General features: G+C 46.2%; 1 protein-coding gene across 2 annotated transcripts in view; it reads right to left on the bottom strand.

The window, feature by feature from the left end:
- The window catches only part of LOC140737330 (leucine-rich repeat and fibronectin type III domain-containing protein 1-like), a 539,382-nt gene that overhangs the window by 264,177 nt on the left and 252,151 nt on the right, over nt 1-23,054 (bottom strand). The window contains exons 1-2 of one of the 2 annotated variants that reach the window (XM_073063764.1): nt 11,496-11,586; nt 8,792-10,199 (exon numbers count right to left, since the gene is read on the bottom strand). In XM_073063764.1, coding sequence (XP_072919865.1) covers nt 8,792-10,182 — 1,391 coding nt within the window. In that variant the 5' untranslated portion in view covers nt 10,183-10,199; nt 11,496-11,586. Of the gene's footprint in view, nt 1-8,791; nt 10,200-11,495; nt 11,587-23,054 lie in introns of those variants that run through there. The other variant, XM_073063762.1, reaches the window with a different exon arrangement.

Consider the following 23,054-nt stretch of genomic DNA (forward strand, 5'->3'; position numbering starts at 1 on the left):
AAAGTCTCAACATCCTTTTTTTCCAACTATTTCCCCACTGCTGTTGTGCAACTCAGCAGTCTATAGTTCTCAGGATTTTCCCTTGTTCCCTTCTTAAATAAAGGTACAACATTAGCCACTGGTCAGTACTCCAGGACCTTGCCTGTGCCCAGACAGGACACGAAGATACTGGTTAAGGACCCAGTAACCTCACATCTTGCCTCCTTCAATAACCTGAGGTAAATCCTATCAGGCCCTGGGACTTACACACCTTAATACTCATTAGGAGGCCCAACACTTTCTCCTCCTTGACCTCTAAATGCCCTGACATTTTTATACACTCAGCACTGATCTCCTGGTCCTCAGTATCCTTTTCTGGAGGTTTGTTGGAAGTTCAGTTGTGGTAGGATGTTGAGGGACGTTCCCCATGCACAAGTTGATGGTTGGAGATTAGAAGAGACTGCTACACCCAGCGAATGTGGAGAAACACAGTGATGTTTCTGGTGGCGGCTTGGACTATGTCACCAGAGGAGATGTAAGGCTCTCTTTGCCTCTGCTATCCTGCAGGTCACCCTTGGGCAAGGTGTAGCACCTCCCCCCTGCTCCGATCAGGGTCTTGTGGGAGTAGATGATGGACGGTTGTATGAGTAGCTAGTTCATATCACAAGTCCTGGTTATGTGACCACTGACGGCAGGTAGACAATCTCTGAGGAGTATTGACCACAGCTGGTGTCACCTGTCCTGTAAAGACACCGCCCAGAAGAAGGCCGCTTCTGTAGAAAAATTTGCCAAGAACAATCATGGTCAGGGAAAGACCATGATCGCTTATAATTAACAAACAGTGACATTTTTCTAATGAGGACTGACCACATTCTTAAACACTGGCTGACACTGACCCCTCTTCCAGTGGCCAACGTGGTCCGAATCACTTCTGAGGATCACCTGTGCAATAAGGGTCTCAAACATGACAGTGCTGGACTCCCTGTGAAACGGGGCAATGGATACCAGCTGGCTGCAGTCTCCATGGGGTCACAAAGCGGCACAGAACAGAATCAGCCCATCTAGTCCATGCCAAACCGTTATTCTGCCTAATCCCATCAACTAGCTCCTGGACCATAGCCCTCTGTACCCCTCCTGCCCATACACCTACACTCTTCACATAACTGTTGCAATGGAACCCACATCCTCCGCTTCTACTGGCTGCTCCTTCCACATCCTCACCAGCCTCTGAGTGAAGAAGTCCCCCTCAAATATTTCACCTTTCACCCTTAACCCATGACCTCTAGCTATAGTCCCACCCAAACTCAGTGGAAAAAGTCTGCTTGCATTTATCCCCTCCACACCATCATAACTTGTATGTATCTATCAAATCTCCCCTCATTTTCCACACTCCAGGGCATAAAGTCCGAACCCAGTGTAACTCACGTTTATATACCCCCCCCCCACCCCCATTCGTTTGCCTCAGTCCTGATTGGCTACCCCTTCAGACGACCTTTAAATTGCTCCACGTTTCTTTGGCGCTTATGGGTTCTATACCGATATGTTTGTTTTTACGGAGATCAGAAGAGAGCCACACCTCTGAAATTCCTCGTCCCTGCTTCGTGTTTGCCTGCACCAGAACCTCTGCCGTGTCCCGGTTAGGGCGGTGTCCATCTCGGTCTTCAGGTACCGAGATCATGTCTCCGTGCTCCCGAAGTAGACGGCATCTGCGGGCCCCAAAGAGCCAGAGAGCCGCGAGCCGAAAGGTCAACTGAAGGGGCAGCCAGTCAGGACCGTGGCAAGCGGACGGGAGTTTGTATAAACTCCAGGAGTCCCAGAGAGAAACGCCAACCACGCACGGAGGGTGTCACTTCTGCAAGCTAATTGCCAAGCTTGGCGGACACCACAACATCAAACAAACTTGTCCACTTCACTACAGTGAGAACCTGACCACTTCCTGTTAATTTATACAATTTTACCCTAATTGAAACATATTTAAATAACTGAAATGTACTTCAACGCGTTCGGTTTAGTGGCTTCTAGTGCTTTAAGTGTTTTAATTATTTTCAATTTCTAAAATAATTTTGCTGTTTTAAAAACTGCAATTATTTGCGAACACTTCTGAGTGTTTATGAATGTTTGCGAATGTCAAGGTTGCGAGTACCTAGTCTCTTTGAAGTTATCGACAGCTCGGGATATCTGGGGCTGAGGTGGGAACAAACGATGTGGGGTTGGGTTTATCAGGGGTCCCCTTCCCCATGTGCGCTGCTCCTGGAGGCGAGTGGCCACGCCGGAATCACCCGTTTCTGCTGACTGCGGCAGCAGTACAAAGGAATATATAATAATCGAAACAAAAACCGTGAATTACAGTAATTACATAATCAAGCAGTGCGAAAACTGATAGCGGGGTAGTGTTTATGAGTTCATTGTCCATTCAGAAGTCGGATGGCGGAAGGGAAGAAGCTGTTCCTGAACCGTTGAGGCCCAATCACACACATGAGAAGATCTGCAGACGCTGGAAATCCGAGCAACGCACACAAGGTGCTGGAGGAACTCAGCGGGTCAGGAGAAAGGTACAGTCGACGTTTGGGGCCAAGATCTAGTCCTGCTGAAGGCTCTCAGCCCGTTCACTCTTTTCCATCGACGCTGCCTGGCCTGCTGAGTTCCTCCAGCATTTTGTGCGTGTTGCTTGAATCGCTGAGTGTGTGCCTGCAGGCTCCTGTACCTCCTCCCGGATGGTAGCAATGAGAAGAGGGCCTGTCCTGGGTGATGGGGGAGGTGTCCTTAATGATGGTCGCCGCCTTTTTGAGACATCTCTCCTTGAAGATGCCCTGGATACTACGGAGGCCAGTGCCCATGATGGAGCTGACTCAGTTTACAACTCTCTGCAGCTTACAGTATTTCGATCCGGTGCAGTAGAGCCCCCGTCCCTTTGCAGGATGGAAAGCTGCAGAGAGTTGTAAACTTAGCTCGTTCTCACTGACACCCCCACTTGTGATAAATACAGCTAATCTTTCAAATCTTTATAGATGTAGAGAAACAGGCCATTCAGCCCATCGAGTTCGTGCCAGCTGTTATCCTACCTAGTCCCACCAACCTGCACCAAGACCATTGGCCTCCTCAGGCCTCCGTATATATTATATACCTATCCAAATTTCTCTTCAATGTTGCAGTCAGGCCCACATCCACCATTTCCACATTCTTACCACCCTCCAAGACAAGACATTGCCCCTCAGGTTCCCCTTATCAGTCTGAGCGCATCGGGGATCTGTGTCCTGTGATGCAGTGTAAGGTTGCTACTAAACCTTTCCCTTCTCACCTTAGAACACAGAACATAGACCAGTACAGTCGAGGAACAAATCCTTTGGCCCACAGTGTTCTGCCGAAACAGCTAAAAAGCAAATCAAAAACGCCCAAACACTAATCCCTCTGATCTACACCATGTCCATGTCCCTCCATCTTCCTCACTCCATGTGCCTATCCAAACACCTCTGAAAAGCCTCTAATGTATCTGCCTCTAACACCACACCAGGCAGGGCAATCCAGGCATCCACCACTCTGAGTAAAAAACTTATTCCTCACATCCCCCTTGAAACTACCCCCTCTCATCTTCAATGCATGCCCTCTGATATTAGACGTCTCTACCCCGGGAAATAGGTATTCTCCATCCACACTATCTACGCCACTCATAATCTTATAGATCTCCATCAGATCTCCCCTCAGCCTCTGACGCTCCAGAGAAAACAACCCAAGTTTATCCAGCCTCTCGTGATAGCACATTCCCTCTAAACCAGGCAGCATCCTGGTAAACCTCTTCTGCACCCTCTCCAAAGCCTCAACATCCTTCCTATAGTGGGGTGACTATTATTGTATGCAAAACTCCAGATGTGGCCTAACCAGAGTTTTATAAAGTTGCAACATAACCTCTTGACTTTTGAACTAATGCCTTGATAATAAAAGCAAGCACCTTCTCATTCTTGACATCATGGGCTTGGGTGAAAATGCATATTCACCTGATTTTATACTCCTTTAACACATCAGTGTTCATTTTCTCTATTCATAAACATATTTTAAAATTGTCCTAGATAGTCATGACGCTTTCAGATAACATGAGCCATCCCAGAAACTTTATTGGCTGGGTTAAATGTGTTGACATTTGAGCTTACTGTATGGTTCCAGTTTGTGGTTAGTCTGTGGACCATTCCTAGAGGCGACACACCAGGAAGAGATGGACACCACCTGCAGGAGTATCAGTTTGGGAAGTGTGCCAAGGAGTGGCAAATGGATTTTAAATCAGTTAAGGGTGAGGTGATGTATTTTGGAAAGTCCATAAGGCCATGAGATATTGGAGCAGAATTAGGCCATTTGGCCTATTGAGTCTGCTACACCATTTCATCATGGTTGATCCAATTTTCCTTACAGCCCCAGTCTCCTGCCTTCTCCCCATCACCCTTCCTGTCCTGCCCACTTCAGAATCTATCAACCTCTGCCTTGAATGCACCCAGTGAATTCCACAGCTTCACCACTCTCAGGCTAAACATCCAAAGTTCAACGTAAATTTTATTATCAAAGTACAGATATGTCACTATATACAACCCTGAGATTCAATTTCCTGCAGGCATACTCAGCAAATCTATAAAACAGTAACCATAGCAGGATCAATGGAAGATCGACCAACGTGCACAAACTGTGCAAATGAAGATATAAGTAAATAGCAGTAAATAATGCGAACTTGAGATAACAAGATAAAGGGTCCTTAACGTGAGACCATTGGTTGTGGAACATCTCATTGGATGGGCAAGTGAGTGTAGTTATCCTCTGTTAATCAGAAGCCTGATGGTTGAGGGGTAGTAACTGTTCTTGAGCCTGGTGGTGCAAGTCCTGAGGCTCTTGGACCTTCTACTGATGTCCAAGACCAGCATAAAATTTACACTATGAACTGGGGGACACTAGAGAGTGTAATGGATCAGGGGGACCTTGTAGTACAAATCCATTGGCTCTGAAAGCAGAGTCATGGGTAGATGTGGTGGTGAAAGAGGCATTCTACCATATTGGCCTTCATCAATCAGGGCATAGTGTAGGAGCTGGGACAATATGTTGCAGTCGTACAAGTTGTTCGGAAGGCCACACTTGGAGTGCTGTGTGCAATTTTGGTCACCCTGTTATGTGAAAGGCACAGTTAACCTGGAGTTCCCAAAAGGTTCATTTGCAGGATGAGTTGGTATTGCGGAAGGCAAATGTGATGTTAGTGTTTATTTCAAGAGGATTAAAATAGAAAAGCAAGGATGCAATGTTGAGGCTTTTTAAAGCACTGGTGAGGCCTCACGTGGAGTATTGAGAGCAGCTTTGGGCCCCTTATCTAAGAAAGGATGTGCTAAACCTGGAGAGGGTTCAAAGGAGGTTCACGAAAATAACTCCGGAGTTGAAAGGCTTATCATATGAGGAGTGTTTGATGGCTTTTAGCCTGAGGTGTGACCTCATTAGCTTATCAAATGGTGAAAAGTCTTGATTGAGAGGATGTGGGGGGGAGTGGTGTTTCCTATGGTTGGGGAGTCTAAGACGAGAGGACTCAGCCCCAGAATAGAGGGTCATCCTTTTAGAACAGAGATGAGGAGGAATTTCTTTAGCCGGAGAGTGGTGAATCTGTGGAATCTGTTGCCACATGCAGCTGTGGAGGCCAGGTCATTGGGTATATTTAAGATAGTGGTTGTTGGATTCTTGATGGGTCAGGGCATGAAGGGATACGGGGAGAAGGCAAGAGATTGGGGCTGAGAAGAAAATGGATCAGCCATGATGAAATGGCAGGACAGACTTGACGGGCCAAATGGCCTAATTTTTCTCCTTTACCTTATGGTCTATAAGAGACCAGAGACAATTTGTGAGGATTTTGCCAGGACAACGGAGCCTCAGCAATAGGGAGAGACTGGCCAGGCTGGGTCTTTATCCCTTGAAACATAAGAGAATCTTGAAGAAATGTCGCAAATGATGATAGGTGGAAATAAGGTGGATGATAACAGATTTTTTCCCCCCAGCATAGGATAAAGTATAGATTTAGGGTGCAAGGGGCAAAGATTTAAAGGGGAACTGAGGGACATATTTTCACGCAGAGGGTGGTCAGTGTAAGGAATGAGCTGCCAGAGCGAGGTACAATAATGTAATTTACAAAGTACTTGGAGATATACACAGAGGTGGGGGGGGGGGGGCGAGGGCTTGTAGGGATACAGGCTGAACACAGGAAATTGGGACTAGCCAGGTACAAATGGACTGGATGGGCCTATGAACCTGCTTCCCTACTATTTTGCTCTTTGACTGTGTGTACCATGGACTGGATGGGCCGAGTGGCCTGCTTCTGTACTGTTTGATCAATGACTCTAATCTGAGGTAGTGATATAGGTGCGAGGTGAACTGATTTTGCTCCTGTGCTTTACCGGGTACTGCGACTACAGGCAGCCTCCTTGCACGACGTGCTCTAGAGAAACAGAAATATGAAAGCCGTAATGGAGCCAGAAGCAGTGGTTGGAGCTAACTGTGAAGGCACTTCAGAATTAGCTGGTCTCTCTATTTCACCACTCCACTGACAGGCCCCCCCAAGCACAGGACAGATACCAGCGCCACTCCAAATGTAGAACGTAGAAACACATTATAGCACCGGAACAGGCCCTTCAGCCCAATATCTGTGCTAGCCATGATGCCAAATTGAACTCAACCGATCTGCATACGTGTGATTCATATCGCAGCACTCTAAATGTGCAATGGACTATCAAAATCGCTCTTCAATATTTACGTACACCAGCCCGTAGGGCAGCCCATTTCAGGCACTCACTTCTATCTGCGTTAAAGAAGTCAAGACAAGTCGATTGACATTTAACTATTTACATATATACCACCAAATCAGACGACGTTTCTCCGAACCAGAGCGTGAAGTGCAGTAGTACACATAACACACATATAACACACAATAATTTAGGAAAGTAAGAATAAAATTTACAGCTGAATCATGAATAAATAAATGAATTAAAGTGCATAAATTAAATATTGTCGGGTACAGAACAGATGAACGGTGACACTTCGAACTTGATGCGGCAGGGAGTTCTGAAGCCTAAAGGTTTGAGGAAGGAAACTGTTTCTCATCGTGACTGTTCTTGTTTTTATGCATTGGAGTCTCCTGCCTGATGGTACAAAGTAAAAAAGGGTGCTGGATGGATGTGTAGGATCCTCGAGTGCTCCTGACCATCCCCGATGAACGGTTGGGAAACCCCTGTAATTCTCCCAGCCGTTCTCACGGTCCTTTGTAGGGACATTCAGGCCGATGCTCGGCTGATGCCGTACCAGATGGAGATGCAATTTGTCAGGACGCTCTCAAAGGTGCTCCTGTAAAATTCAGTTAGGGTGGTGGGGGGGCCTCTCTTGCCTCCGTCTCCTTAGGAATTGGAGGTGCTGTTGTGTCATCTTGTTCTGTGAGGGGTTATTAAGGGACCAAAGAGGTCATCCTTGATGTGTACTCCCTGGAACTTGTTGCTCTTAACCCTCTCTAGGGAGAAGATCTTACCCCTCACAACTCTATTAAAGTTTCCACTTCTCACTTTAAACCTATACCCTCTTGGATTTGACATTCCCACCCTGGGAAGAAGTCTCTGACTATCCACCCTATCTCTACCCCCATAATTTGATAAACAAGGCACCTACACTCCAAAGAAAACAATCCAATTTGTCTAAAACATAAGAGATTCTACAGATGCTGGAAATCCAATGCAACACACTCAGCAGGAACTCAGCAGGTCTATGGAAGTGAGCAAACAGTCGCCATTTCGGGCTGAGACCCTTCTTCAGAACTGGAAAGGAAGGGGAAAAGACGCTAGAATAAAAAGGAAGGAGAATAGCTATAAGGTGATAGGTGAAGTCAAGTAGGTGGGAAAGGTAAAGGGTTGGAGCAGAAGGAATCTGATAGGAGAGAAGAGATGACCATTGGAGAAAGGGAAAGAGGAGGGGACTCAGGGGGAAGTGATAGGTAGGTGAGAAGAGGTCCAGAGAGGGGAATAGAAGAAGAGCGGAGGGGAGGTAAGGGAAAAATTAGTGTACCAGAAGGAGAAATCAATATTCATGCCATGAGATTGGAAGCTACCCAGACTGAATATAAGTTGTTGCTGCACCATCTTGTGGGAGGCCTCATCCTGGCACAAGAGGAAGCCATGGACCAAAAGGATGGAATGGGAATGAGAATTGGAATTAAAATGTTTGGCCACTGGGAAGTTCCACTCCTGGCGGATGGAGTGGAGGCCCGTGATGAAGCGGTCCCCCAATTTATGACAGGTCTCACCAATGTAGAGGAGCACACCTGTACACCTGCTCCTTAATGCAAATATCTAGGCAGCCATTCACGTGGCAGCAACTCAATGCATAAAAGCACGCAGACATGGTCAAGAGGTTCAGTTGTCATTCAGACCAAACATCAGGGTGGGGAAGAAATGTGATCTAAGTGACTTTGACAGTGGGATAGGTGCCTGGCAGGTTGGTTTGAGTATCTCAGAAATTGATTTCCTGGGCTTTTCATGCACAACAATCTAGAGATTACAGATAATGGTTGATAAAATGAAAAAAAAACATCCAGTGTATAGCAGTTCTGTGGGTGAAAGTGCCTTATTAATGAGAGAAATCAGAAGAGAGTGGCCAGACTGGTTCAAGCGACAGTAACTCAAATAACCACACATTACAACAGTGGTGTGCAGAAGAGCATTTCTGAATGCACAACACATTGAACCTAATATGAGAGGTACCTAATAAAGTGACCACTGAGATTATATCACTGTTTCGGCTGTCGACTCTGAGCACTCACCTGTAGACCAGGGTGTTGTCAGTGGAGCTATTGTACTGAATTTGGTACATGCGGATCCTAGGGATGGGGTGCTGAGAAGGCCAACGGATCAGGGCAGATGTCGTGCTCAAGTCTGTCACCACCACCTTCTTCTCCTGAGAGCTTTTGGTGTCACTGCTGTTGGAGGAGGAGCCTGATTTAGTGGAAGTGGTGATGTCCGAGGATCCTGGGGCAGGCTCTTTCTGCTGGCTCGTGAAGTTGACCAGGTGAGGGAGTGGGATGATCCCAATGGTGATGTTGGTGGCCGACTCACCCGCAGCGTTGGAGGCAATGCAGGTGAACATGCCATTGTCCTTGAGTGTGGTGATCAGAATGTCCAGGGTTCCATTGTCATAGACGATTGTTCTGGATGAGTTCGATACCAGCTTTCCCTCTGGTGAGCTCCAGAGAATGGAGGGATCTGGATCACCAATAGCTTTGCATTTGAGAGTCACTCCCTGACCCTCCACCACAAACACCTTGGTGGCCTGAAGCCGAGTTATAAGAGGAGGCTCACAAACAAAGTCCTCCTCGGAGATCGACCAGAAATACTTGCCCATCAAGTGGGGTGGTGACGCACAGGTCTCCAGGTCATCCATCCGGGTTAGACGCCTGAGCCACAATAGTTCACAGTTACAGTGGAGAGGATTACCCCCAAAGCTGAGAGTCAGGGAGAAGTACTGAGCACCCTTGGCATTGACCAGTAGCTGAGTCCTTAAGAAGAGAGGGTCAGGGGGAAGTTTCTGCAACCTGTTCGATGTCATGTCCAACCGGGACAACTTGTGCAGGACGGAGAACGTCCCTTCCTCTATGTGGTCGATGAGATTGTGGTCCAAGGTCAAAGTGTTTAGGTTGACCATCTTGGCGATTGCCTCCCAGGGGAAATACTCCAGGTTGTTGTAGGATAGGTCCAGGTCCTCAAGGCAGGTGAGGAAGTCATTGAAGGAACCCTCAGAGATGTGGTGGAGCTGATTGTTGTTGAGGATCAGGTGGCGAAGGTTCACCAGACCCTTCAGGTGCTCATTCACCAGCTTGGTCAGCCTGTTGCTGTCCAGGTGAAGAGCCCGGAGGCCTCGAAGGTCACCGAAGGTCAGCGGCATGATCTGGCTGATGGTGTTCCTGGACAAGGTCAGGTGCACCAGGCTGGTCATGTTGGCAAAGTCTTTCTTCCTCACCGTGGTGATGAAGTTATCGGTCAGCCGCAGCTCCACCGTCCTCCGGTCGATTAACGGCGGCACGAAGAGCAGCCCGGTTTTGGCACAGAGGATGGCGAGGGAAGGCGAGAGGTTCTGGCAGATGCAGCGCTTTGGGCAAAGTTGGGCCTTCACGGCCAGGCTGAGCACCAGCAGGGAGAAGAGGAACCGCTCCATCATCAGTCAGACCAGAGGTCCTGTGGAGGAAGAAGAGGGAAGCAGCATTATCAAAAACACAAGAGATTCTGCAGACGCTGGAAATCCGGAGCAACACACACAAAACATGGAGGAACTCAGCAGGTCAGGCAGCATCTATGGAGAGGAATAAACAGTCAACGTTTTGGGCCGTGACCCTTCATCAGGACAGGAAAGGAAGGGGGAAGAAGCCAGATTAAGGTGATGGGTGGAGGGAGGGGGAAGGGAAGGAGTACAAGCTGGCAGGTGATAGGTGAGACCAAGTAAGGGGGAAGGTGGGAGGCTTGTGGAGGGTGGATGAAGTAAGAAGCTGGGGGGTGATAGGTGGAAGAGGTAAGAGGCAAAAGAACAAGAAATCTGATGCTACAAGACAGGAGACCATGGGAAAAAGAGAAGGAGGAGGGGGGTGATGGGCAGGTGAGGAGGAGAGAAGGGGTAAAGGGGAGTTAGAATGGGGAATGAAAGAGAGTAATTACTGAAAGTTAGAGAAAATTGGTGTTCATGCCATCAGGTTGGAGGCTACCCAGACAGAATACGAGGAGTTGCTGCTCCCATCTTTCAGAGGCCTCATCATGACAGTAGAGGGATCCGTGGACAGACAGGTCTGAATGGGAAGTTGGATTGAAATGGGTGACCGCGGGGGAAGTCCCGCCTTTTGTGGCGGACGGAGCAAAAATGCTCAACGAAGCAGTCCCACAGCATTGGACACCTTTGGAGACAAGTCTACCCAATACCATGGTGATGCTCACCTTGACACATGTCCCACCACTTGACACAACAGAGCCTCTTCTCAGCGTAAATGTGGATCTGATCAAATGCTTCTCCTACCTGACTGCCCTTCGTGCTAAGCAGTTCCTCAGCCCAGGGGAACAGTTTCTACTGACAGGAGAAAGGGCAAAAGTGGGTTTCTGGCACCTTAAAACCAGTCGCTTCAGACAGATGGGTTTATCAGCTGTGATCAGCAGCTCACCCAGGAGAAGGTAAAACTCTGATCTCAAACCTCCACTGCTTTGTGGGGAAGGCCTTGGGACTAAATCCTGAGGGGAAAAAAATATAAAGGAGCTAGAGTCCCTAAAGCAGACTTACTTTTGTCTATAACCATGTGAAATACTACTGATAGATGGGTTATTATATTACTATGACTACCAAAGCATCTTTGGAAGCTATTACGGGCTCAATTCAAAAGCTTACTGAGGAGTTTCAACAGTTCAGAAAAGAAGCATCGGCTGATTCACAACAAATCAGCGCTGAAATTAAACAAATAGCTACGAAATTAGAAGATATTCAGGCAGACCTACGTTGAGTTCAACATTGACTGGGAACACCTGCGACACTGCTGGTGCCAAACTGCATTGGTCTCTGCGATTCCTTTGCATTCATCAGACGTATGGTGAGGGGGAGTTTGCTACGCAGGCAACAGCTCGCTCTCCACGTTGCACTGGCCTGGCTGCCTATCTGCAGTATCCATGGTCGGCCCCAGCCGACAGAGGCCGACAGAGGCCTCAGAGTTTGATACTGGGTTCAATGGAACTCCTTGTGCACCTGAAATTCATGGAATAAACAGTGTGTATGACAATAAATACAAACAACAAATAAATGAAAGTGTGCAAGGACAAACAAGAGAAAATCTGCAGATGCTGGCAATCCGAGCAACACACACAAAGTGCTGGAGCAACTCAGCAGGCCAGGGAGCACCTGTGGAAAGGAGTAAAGAGTTGACCTTTCAGGCTGAGACCCTTCATCAGGACTGGAACAAAAAAGACGATGTTGTCGGGACTGGAGGACCAGAGTTATAGGGAAAGGTTGAATGGGTTAGGACTTTATTCCCTGGAGTGTAGGGGAACGAGTGGAGATTTGATAGATACATACAAAATTATGAGAGGGTAGAGATAGGCCAAATGCAAGCAGGCTTTTTGCACTGAGGTTGGGTAAGACTAGAACTGGAGGTCATGGGTCAAAGGTGAAATACTTAAGGAGAACCTGAAGGGGAACTTCTTCACTTACAGGGTGGTGAGAGTATGGAACAAGCTGCCGGGGGGAGTGGTGGATGTGGGCTTGATTTCAACATTTAAGAGAAGTTTGAATAGGTACATGGATGAAAGGGGTATGGGGGGCTATGGTCCAGGTGCAGGTCAATGGAATTAGACAGAATAAGAGTTTGGCATGGAAAGATGGGCCAAAGGGCCTCTTTTTGTGCTACGGCACTCCGTGACTCTAATAATAAGCACAACCAGAGGACACAGCCTCAGAAAAGAGGGACGTCCATTTAGAATGGAGATAAGGAGGAATTTCTTCAGCCAGAGAGTGGAGAATCTGTGGAATTTTTTTGCCACAGGCTGCTGTGGAAAGCAAGTCATTGGGAATATTTAAGACAGAGCTTGATAGGTTCTTGAATAGGGCATGAAGGAATACAGGGAGAAGGTAGGAGATTGAGGCTGAGAGGGAAATGGATCAGCCATGATGGAATGGCAGAGCAGACTCGATGGGCTGAATGGCCTAATTCTGCTCCTATATCTTGTGGTCATAAAATGGGACAGAGATCTGAAGTCGGGCAAACAGACATGCTGAGGTGGCAATAACAGAATAACTGAAAGCTTGTGATTGCTCATATTGAAAACTCATTGATAGGCATCGTGCCATTACTGCCATTCTGCAACAGACTCAAAGTGGAAGAAAATTCTATGGACAGCCAACCCTGAGAAAATGTTCCACAGTTGCTAAATTCAGAATGAGTCATGCGTTTGTTATGACAGAAGAGGCCACGCACAGTGGTTAGTACTGCTCTCTGCTTTTCAAAGTGTAAACTAAATTTATTTTTAAAGTTTATTCATTTTATTGCGGGCATACTCAGTAAATCCAACAGTCATAATAGAACCAATGAAAGACCACACCAACAGGGCAAGCAACCAGTGTGCAAAAGACAACAAACTGAGCAAATACAAAAAGAAAGATGAAATGATTATAATTAGACCATAAGACAGGACAGAATTGGGCCATTTGGCCTATCAGGTCTGTTCTGCCATTTCACCATGGCTGATCCAATATCCCTCTCAGCCCCAACCTCCTGCCTTCCCCCTGTATCTCTTCATGCCCTGACCAATAAAGAATCTATCAACCTCTGCCTTCAATATACCCAATGACTTGGCCTCCACAAGTGTCTGTGGCAACAAATTTTCTAGATTCACCACTCCGGCTAAAGAAATACCTCCCCATTTACATTCTGAAAGGACACCCCTCCATTCTGAAGGTGTCCTCTGTTCTTAGACGCTCCCATCTTCGAAAGAATCCTCTCCACATACACTTTATCAAAGCCTTCAATGAGGTCAACCTTCGTTCTTCTAAATTCTAGTGAATACAGGCCCAGGGCCATCAAACATTCTTCAAATGACAAGTCGTTCAATCCTGGAATAATTCTTGTAAACCTCCTTTGCACCCTCTCCAGTTCAGCACAACCTTTCTAAAATTAAGGGGCCCAAACCTGCTCAAAATACTCCAAGGAGAGGCTTCACCAGTGTTTTATAACGTTCTTGCTTTTATATTCTAGTCCTCTTGAAATGAATGCTAACATCACACCATAGACTCAATTCTGCAAATTAACCTTTAGGGAATCCTGCACAAGCACTTCCAAGTCCCTTTGCACCTCAGTTTTTTTTTGTATTTTCTCTCCATTTAGAAAATAGTCAACCCTTTCATGTCTTCTACTGGAGTGTGTGATCATACACTTCCCACACTGTATTTCATCTGTCACTTCTTTGCCCATTCTCCTAACCTGTCCAAGTCCTTCTGTAGCTTCTCACTTCCTCAAAACTACCTGCCCCTCCACCTATCTTCATATTGTCTGCAAACAAAGTCATCAATTCCATCATCCAAATCAATGACATATAAGATGAAAAGGATCGGTCCCAACACAAACCACTATGGAACACCACTAGTCACCAGCAGCTAACCAGAAAAGGCTCCCTTTATTCCCACTCTTTGCCTCCTAATAAATAAATAAACAATAAATATCGAGAACATGAGATGAAGAGTGCTTGAAAGTAAGTCCATAGGTTGTGGGATCATTTCAGTGGTGGAGTAAGTGAAATTATCCCCTCTGGTTCAGGAGCCTAATGATTGAAGGGTAATAACTGTTCCTGAACCTGGTGGTGTGGGACCTGAGGCTCATTGTGGTGAGTGAAGTTATCCACACTGGTTCAGGAGTCTGATGGTTGTGGGGTAATAACTGTCCCTGAACCTGGTGGTGTGGGATTTGAGGCTCATTGGGGTGAGTGAAGTTATCCCCTCTGGTTCAGGAGTCTAATGGTTGTGGGGTAATAACTGTTCCTGAACCTGGTGGTGTGGGACCTGAGGCTCATTGTGGTGAGTGAAGTTATCCACACTGGTTCAGGAGCCTGATGGTTGTGGGGTAATAACTGTTCCTGAACCTGGTGGTGTGGGACCTGAGGCTCATTGTGGTGAGTGAAGTTATCCACACTGGTTCAGGAGCCTGATGGTTGTGGGGTAATAACTGTTCCTGAACCTGGTGGTGTGGGACCTGAGGCTCATTGTGGTGAGTGAAGTTAACCACACTGGTTCAGGAGCCTGATGGTTGAGGGGTAATAACTGTCCCTGAACCGGCTGGTCTGGGTCCCGAGGTCTCACAAGGTTGTGTAGTGAAGACACATCTGCCATGATGGAATCCAAAATACAAGTCAGGGAGGAGATCCTTGGTCACAGAAAGAGCATGCTGGCAGTAAGCTTTCCCACAAGATCAGACCAGAGACCAGGAGAGCATGGCTGTGAACACAAGGACTGAGAGCAGCCATAAATCCTTCTTAAGTTTGCTCCGGAATGCAAAAATGTCATGGTCAATCCCATCTCCAGTGTAGAAAGAGAATCACATCACCAGCTGATGAGGTTTCCATATCCAGGTCCTCTGGAATAGAGAGGCCTTGTGAGTTCCTGAGATTCCGAAAGCAATGCCGCCTGAAGTTAAGCCATTTGGCGCCTTGCTCCTAGTAGAGTCACCCATGGTGGTGAGGTCAATGGGAGGGAGAGGGTGCCAGACAAAGAGCAGTCTAACAGAGAGTGGAGTTGGCAGAAGATGATGACACATCACAAGGCGAAGGAAAGCTGAAGAAGTGAAGGGTCCCCACTCATCTTGCATTCCATGCCACTGGACCCCGTCCCTGATCTGTCAACGACCGTGTGGTGGCTGCCCATGCATCAGCCTCCCCATGCTAAACAAATCAGGCACAGGCATTCGCCATAAAAAGAATTCTTAACTTCCTGGACGTGCTTCTTTGAGTGAGATATATCAGCTGGTTAAGTGGTGCCGCAGCAACAGCCTTGCACTCAACGTCAGTAAGATCGAACATAGAAACATAGAAAATAGGTGCAGGAGTAGGCCATTCAGCCCTTCGAGCCTGCACCGCCATTCAGTATGATCATGGCTGATCATCCAACTCAGAACCCTGTACCTGCTTTCTCTCCATACCCCCTGATCCCTTTAGCCACAAGGGCCATATCTAACTCCCTCTTAAATATAGCCAATGAACCGGCCTCAACTGTTTCCTGTGGCAGAGAATTCCACAGATTCACCACTCTCTGTGTGAAGAAGTTTTTCCTCATCTCGGTCCTAAAAGGCTTCCCCTTTATCCTTAAACTGTGACCCCTCATTCTGGACTTCCCCTACATCGGAAACAATCTTCCTGCATCTAGCCTGTCCAATCCCTTTAGAATTTTATATGTTTCAGTAAGATCCCCCCTCAATCTTCTAAATTCTAGTGAGTATAAGCCTAGTCGATCCAGTCTTTCTTCATATGAAAGTCCTGCCATCCCAGGAATCAATCTGGTGAACTTTCTCTGTACTCCCTCTATGGCAAGAATGTCTTTCCTCAGATTAGGGGACTAAAACTGCACACAATATTCTAGGTGCAGTCTATCAAGAAACTGATCGTGAGCTTCAGAAAGTATAAGATGAGGGAACACACACCAGTCCTCATAGAGAGATTAGAAGTGGAAAGAGTGAACAATTTCATGTTCCTGGGTGTCAATATCTCTGAGGATCTATCCTGGGCCCAACATACTGATGCAGCTACAAGGAAGGTACGGCGGTGGCTGTATTTCATGAGGAGTTTGAGGAGATTTTGGGTGCCACCAAAGACACTTGCAAATTTCTACAGATATACCATATAGAGCATTCTAACTGGCTGCATCACCGTCTGGTATGGCCAGGGGGCTACTGCAGAGGATTAAAATAATCCGTAGAGATTTGTAAACTCAGTCAGCTCCATCACGGGCACTCGCCTCCATAATATCCTGGAGAACTTAAGGACCAATGCTGCAAAAAGGTGGTGTCCATCATTAGGGATCCCCATCACCTCTTCTCGTTGCTACCATTTGGGAGGAGGTACAGAAGCCTGAAGGCACACACTCAGAAACAGCTTCTTCCCCTCTGCCATCTGATTTCTGAATGGTTATTGAACCTATAGACATGACCTCACTACCTTTTTTGCACTACTTATTTAACTAATATATATATATACACTTTAATTCACGGTTTTTATTATTATGAACTGCAATGCACTGCTGCTGCATAACAACGGATTTCGTGACGAGTCTTGGTGATGTCCAACCTGATTTTGACATGCGGATCCCAGATCGACCTCTGCAGCCACCAATGCACCCAGCAAGAGACATCAAACTCCACTCGAGTGATTGCAATACTAGCATAGGCAGGTTCTGGGGCATCCGAGCCAGGGTTCCTCAGACGCAGGGGTGAAGAGAATTTGTGGTTTTCACGCTTCCCCTTGTCAAACGGACCCGAATCTCCCGGCTGCCACCTCCCCCAAACCACCGTATGGAAATCACTGCCACCTCCTCGGGGAAGATTTTGCAATAATCAGCAAGGAACGCTTCTCCTGGAATGATTCCCGAGTGAGGCAGAGAGGAAATGGAAGGTGACAGGGTGTCACTAGCTCCTCAAGCTTAGGAGGCTCGAGCTTTGAAATAATTAGATACAAATTGCGGGTCTGCAGATCAGACTGGCTTCATCAATAAATGATGAGTTCTGAAAAAGGCAGTGCCTGTTGTGTTAGTTTAACACGGAGACTGCTGTTTGAAAGCATGGATTAAAGAGTGCCTGAAACCCATGATTGATTAGAGAACCGTATGGTTGTTATCATTATTCAACTTTTCCTGCCTGGCTAACACTGTTTATATTTTCATCCTAATTCTGCAGGAGGTGTGGGTTACACTCGAGCAGAGTTTCCCCAACCTGGTCTCCACGGGTAATGCAATGGGTGGAAACATAGGCATAATTCACAACCACCCACATTGAGTTGGGGTCCACTTTAAGAGGCTGGTCTGAGCTGATGACAGAATGTTGTCAAGTTTTTTTACCGTGCTTTATGTTTTGTGCTTGGTTGAGAATAAAGGAGTTGTTACATTTTCCCTTAAACGTAAAATGTCTCTGCTGTTTTAGTTACAAAAACCTACAATGATATTGGTCCATGGCATAAAAAAAGTTTGGAACCCCTGCATGAGAGTGTGAGTTTCAATGGGAAGTACGGGCATACCCTGGAGCTGTGGACTCCAAAGTGTGAGTTTCCCCAACATGTGTGGGGGTTTATAACATTTTGAGAGGCATAGACAGTTGGATTCTTGTTACTTGGGGTAGAAATCAGCCTCAGAATAGAGGGACGTCCATTTAGAACAGAGATGAGGAGGCATTTCTTCAGCCAGAGGGTGGTGAATCTGTGGAATTCAATGCCACAGGTAGCCGGGAGGCCAACCTATTGGGTATGTTTAAGGCAGAAGGTTGATGGATTCTTGATTAGTCACGGCATGAAAGGGAAGAAGTGAGGAGATTGGGGCTGAGAGGGAAATGGATCAGCCATAATGAAATTGGGGAGCAGACTTGATGGGGCAAATAGATGAATTTTGCTCCAATACCATATGGTCTAAATCTCAAATACTGGAGGAAGTACATTTAAAGATTAGAGAGGGTGGGTTGAAAGAAGATGCGCTGGGTATTTTTTTAAACACATAATGAGTGATTGGTCCCTGGAACAGATTGCTGGGGGCACAGGTGGAAACAGATTGGATATGAGGTGTTAGACATGAATAGGCATGGAATAGAGGGATATGGGCTATGTGTAGGCAGAAAAGATTTCATTTAGTTCAGCATAGTGTTCAGCACAGTCATTGCGGGCCTAAGGGCCTCATCCTATTCTATGATCTGACAGTGGGCTTCCTTTGTGTACCTGACATTTAAGTAATAATCGAATAATCTTATAAATATATATTGTTTGATTAAGCATTGTTTGTTGTTTACATAATTCATTGTGGATATTTGTAAAAAATATGTGAATCGCATATCATGACACTACCATGTGATATGTGCACACCTCGCTTATGGTAAAGAACAAATTTAGACTCACATCCCTCAGCTCCTTGCTTTTCTTCTTTTGAAGTTACCAAACATAACAGAGGCAACGAGGTATTTTTAAAGCGAGCCTGGGACAACCACCTACCCATTGAAGTGCAGTGAGAAGTCTGAGTTTAAAAAAGAAGCAGTGCGACACGTGTTCTTCAGCGGGGAAGACATAACCAAGTTTAAAAAAAACAGAAAAGGGAAGAATTCACGGGATCATAAACTGTACCCAATGATAATGATTAATTAAAAAAAGAGTAGAAATGGCTGGATACGTCGGAAAAATAGGCATGTTCAATTGCACGGTAGATAACTGGCTTGTGTATGGAGCTAATTCGTTAAGATACATGGATTTGTATGCAAAAGCAAAAATGGCTGGAGTTGCTTAGCACTTTCATGCAAGGGTGTTTATTCAGTGTGTCAAAAAAATCAAACTTGCAAAAATTAGCAAAAATAGTGAAAAGAAAACTGACAATATTTACGAAAAGATATCTACCAGAAATCACAATTACAGCTACATACTATATCCAGTGTGAACTCCTAGCAACTTGATCTCTCTCTGTCTTACCGAGAGTGACCCGCCCACCCATAATTTTTACACCAGGACATACGATACTGTCTTTAATTACTCACAAGGTTAACTTCAAACTACACATGAATCAGAGTATGTTGAATTCCACAATCAGTTACAACCATTACAAAATAAACAGAAATATCTACATTAATACAGTATACAAACAACATGTACACATCCTCATTACTAAAGAAATGTGTGTGTGTGTGTGTGTGTGTGTGTGTGTGTGCGTGTGTGTGTGTGTGTGTAAATGCACAAACTTGAGAGGAGATTTGATAGAGGTATACAAAATTATGAGGGGTATAGATAGGGATTCTATCTATATAATGATATATCTATCTATATATCTATTCTATATCTATCTAATGCAAGCAGGGATGCAGGGATTCTCCACTGGGACTACAACCAGAGGTCATGGGTTAAGAGTGAAAGGTGAAAAGTTTAAGGGGAACATGAGGGTGATAAGAGTATGGAACGAGCTGCCATTTGAAGCAGTGCATGTGAGCTCGATTTCAATGCTTCAGTGAGGTTCAGATAGGTACATAGATGGTAGGGGTATGGAGGGCTATGGTCCCAGTGCAGGTCGATGGGAGTAGGAAATTGACAAGGTGTTGGCATGGACCAGATGGGCTGAAGGGTCTGTTGCTGTGCTGAACTTTTCTATGACCCTATGTGTACAGAGAGTGTTTACTGAGCGTTCTCCGTCACATAATTGAACAGTATTTGGAAGCAAGTGAAATAGCCAATGATAAACGAGTACCTGAGCTGCACTGGCTTTGTAGACTTACACCGAGAGAGTGAGGCTGGGGATCTGGTGTGTAAAGCCAGCAGTGAATCCTAGGTCAGAGCTTACAACATGACCAGAAGAGCAGGACAGCAGAGGAATGGGGTGCGTCTCAGAATTCAACAAAGAATAAGACTGAAAAAAGGAAAACAGAGCATGAAAGAAACATAAAAATGAACGATGGAGGCCTCAGCAGACACAGGGAGAGGAGGAGATGACTAAGGCTCCTCTAGACACAAGGAGAGAGAACATAGAATGGAGATCAATGACAGAAAAAGTCCTTCCCCCTCAGAGCGTGCCATCACGCAGTAACTCCCAGAAATACTGGAGATTCATGGATCTGGAACAAAAGAGAACTTAAAAGAAATGAATATCAGTAAAGAAATACTGCACCCCAATGAGCCCAAAGCAGATGAATCCAGGAGACTCAGTGATCCACATCCCTGAGTTTAGAAACAGGAGGTTGTGGAGATTCTAGATGCTCTAGTTATCGTTTTCCAAATGTCTACAGATTTTGGAATGGTTCCTGAAGACTGGGGTGTTGGCAAATGACGTAAGAGTGGAGAAAGGAAACAAGGTGGCAGGATAGTGTCGTGGCCAGCACAATGTCTTACAGTACTGGCAACCTGGCTCAATTCCCACCGCCGCCTGTAAGGAGTTTGTACGTTCTCCCCGTGACAGCGTTGGTTTCCTCCAGGTGCTCCAGTCTCCTCCCACGGTCCAAAGCAGCATCAGTTTGTGAGTTAATTTGTCATTGTCAAATGTCCCCTGGTTGGGCTAGGGTTAAATCCGGGGGATTGCTGGGCGGTGAGGCTCAAAGGGCCGGAAGGGCCTGTTCCACACTGTATCTCAATCGATTAACCAATCAATCAATCAATCAATCAATCAATCAATCAATCAATATATAAATAAAGGAGGCAGCAAAAGGAGCCTTTGATGGCTCTGGGCATGTATTTACTGGCGTTTTAGAAGAAGAAGAGAGGTTTGAAACAATCCAAATATTGAAAGGCCTACATAGAGTGGAGTTGGGAGAATGTTTCCTACCATGGGGGAATCTAGGACCAGAAGGAACAGGCTCAGAATAGAAGGACAACTTTTAAAAAACAAAGATGAGCAGGAATTTCTTTAGGGATTTAATAGGGTGGGGAATATGTGGAATTCGTTGCCACAGATGGCTGTGGAGGCCAAGACAATGGGTATATTTAAAGTGGAGGTTGATAGGTTCTTGATTAGTCAGGGCATCAAAGGGTATAGGGAGAAGACCGGAGAACTGGGTTGAGAGGGATCATAAACCAGTCATGATGGAATGGTGAAGTAGATGGGCTGAATGGCCTAATTTGACTCCTATATCTTATAGCTTTATAATCTTGGTCATGGGGAAGAGATGAAATTTATGACAGGTTTAGGGTGAGTAACGTTGGTTGAACAAAATCGAATTGTTTTCATGAAAGGAGAAATTGTTTGATCCATTGGAATGCTTTTGAGAATGTACAAAGAAGATGAGTGGAACTGGAGGTGGGGTTGTATGTGCTGCATTTCTTAAAGGAAGTATCTCACACAGAGGTTGATGCACAGGCTAGAGCACATGGTGTTAACACTTACGTCGACAGAGCCTCTGTGAGACAATACCTGGATGATGGCATAAATTGCCAGCCTCCTTATCTAAATGACATGACAAGGAAATGCAGCAAAGACTGGGAGAAGATACAGGAGCAGCTCCTTCGCACTGCTATCAAACTCCTGAACCAGTTTCCCCCTCCCAGTGAGTCTGCTACGTTCTTTTCAGTGAAATTCAACATGCAGTAGGCCCTTCCAGCCCTTTGGCCACCGACCAGCAATCCCACCATTTCATCCAGGACAATTTACAATAATCAATTAACCTACCAACCGATATGCCTTTGGAAACCAGGGCATCCGGAGGAAACCCACATGGTCGGGAGAGGAGGTGGGAATCGGGGCGGCTGCGGGGCCCACAGCAGGAGGGGTTAGGCCAACCCCCACCCCTAAGAGAGATACTGATTCAGAGGATGAGGACCTGTTATATGCTGCCTTTTGCTAACTCCCCATGAATTGAGGAAGACCTTCTCCCGCTGAGTCAGGTGAAGTGGGAAGACAGCCTGGGTTGCAGTGGGACCCTGCAAAGGATGAAATGGGGTTTGGCCATGGGACAGAGGAGTCCGAGTTGCAAGTGAGCAGTAGTGATACGCCAGGGGGAGGCCTTGCCAGGTAGACTGGAAGTCTCCCCAGTCATGTCTGAACCTGAAGAGTTAGGTGAGGGAGTATGGAGGTCTCAGAGAATTAGGAGACCACTGGATAGGTTGGCCTACGTAGCACCAGGGGAACAGACTGTGATCCCTACCGTTTTGGGGAGCTATGTCACTGCCCTTTGCACCTGGATTGGACTTCGTGTTTTGCAGGAAGGGCTGGCAAATTATCTCAATGCCATGAGGACATGAGGGAGAGTGTAACACGCTGTAAGGTTTCACTGCTAAGGTAATGGTTTCCCTGTAGCAGCAATGTTTGGGCTATGACTAGAGATAACGGGGGCTTTGGAATGTACGCTAGCCAATGAGAGGCATGTTGTTCTTTCTTGCGGGTCTAGGAGCAGGGATTTTGCTGTCTTTTGTCGGCAAGAGATGAAGAGAGAAAACACAAATAGAAAGAGTTGGTGGACGGAGTGGACTCGGAGTGAGGGTCCGATGGTCAGCAATGCTCAGAAGAGGTTGATGGGGGTCGAATGGATGATTGTGGGAGCTCCAACGTGCACTTTAGGCAGTTTCATTAAAATGGGCCCTTTTTCTTTTCTTTACTAACCCTGTAGTCAGATTAAGATTTTAGAAAGCTCAATTGTTTAATTGCATACGGTGTACTGTCTGATATTTTGCAGTGCACATTTGTAACCGGGCTACACATCATGCAGCAACCACACAAATAAGATTTCTCAGTGTGGCTGGGCCAGAGGCTGTCCTACCCGAGACAAACGCATGCTGGCCGAGCCTGAGGGTTACACATTGTAATTTACAATTGTTTGTAATTATTTACTGCATTGTACTGCTGCCACAAAATAAATTTCGTGCCATTTG

Source organism: Hemitrygon akajei, chromosome 12 (genome assembly GCF_048418815.1).
Source record: "Hemitrygon akajei chromosome 12, sHemAka1.3, whole genome shotgun sequence".
Taxonomy (NCBI): Eukaryota; Metazoa; Chordata; class Chondrichthyes; order Myliobatiformes; family Dasyatidae; genus Hemitrygon; species Hemitrygon akajei.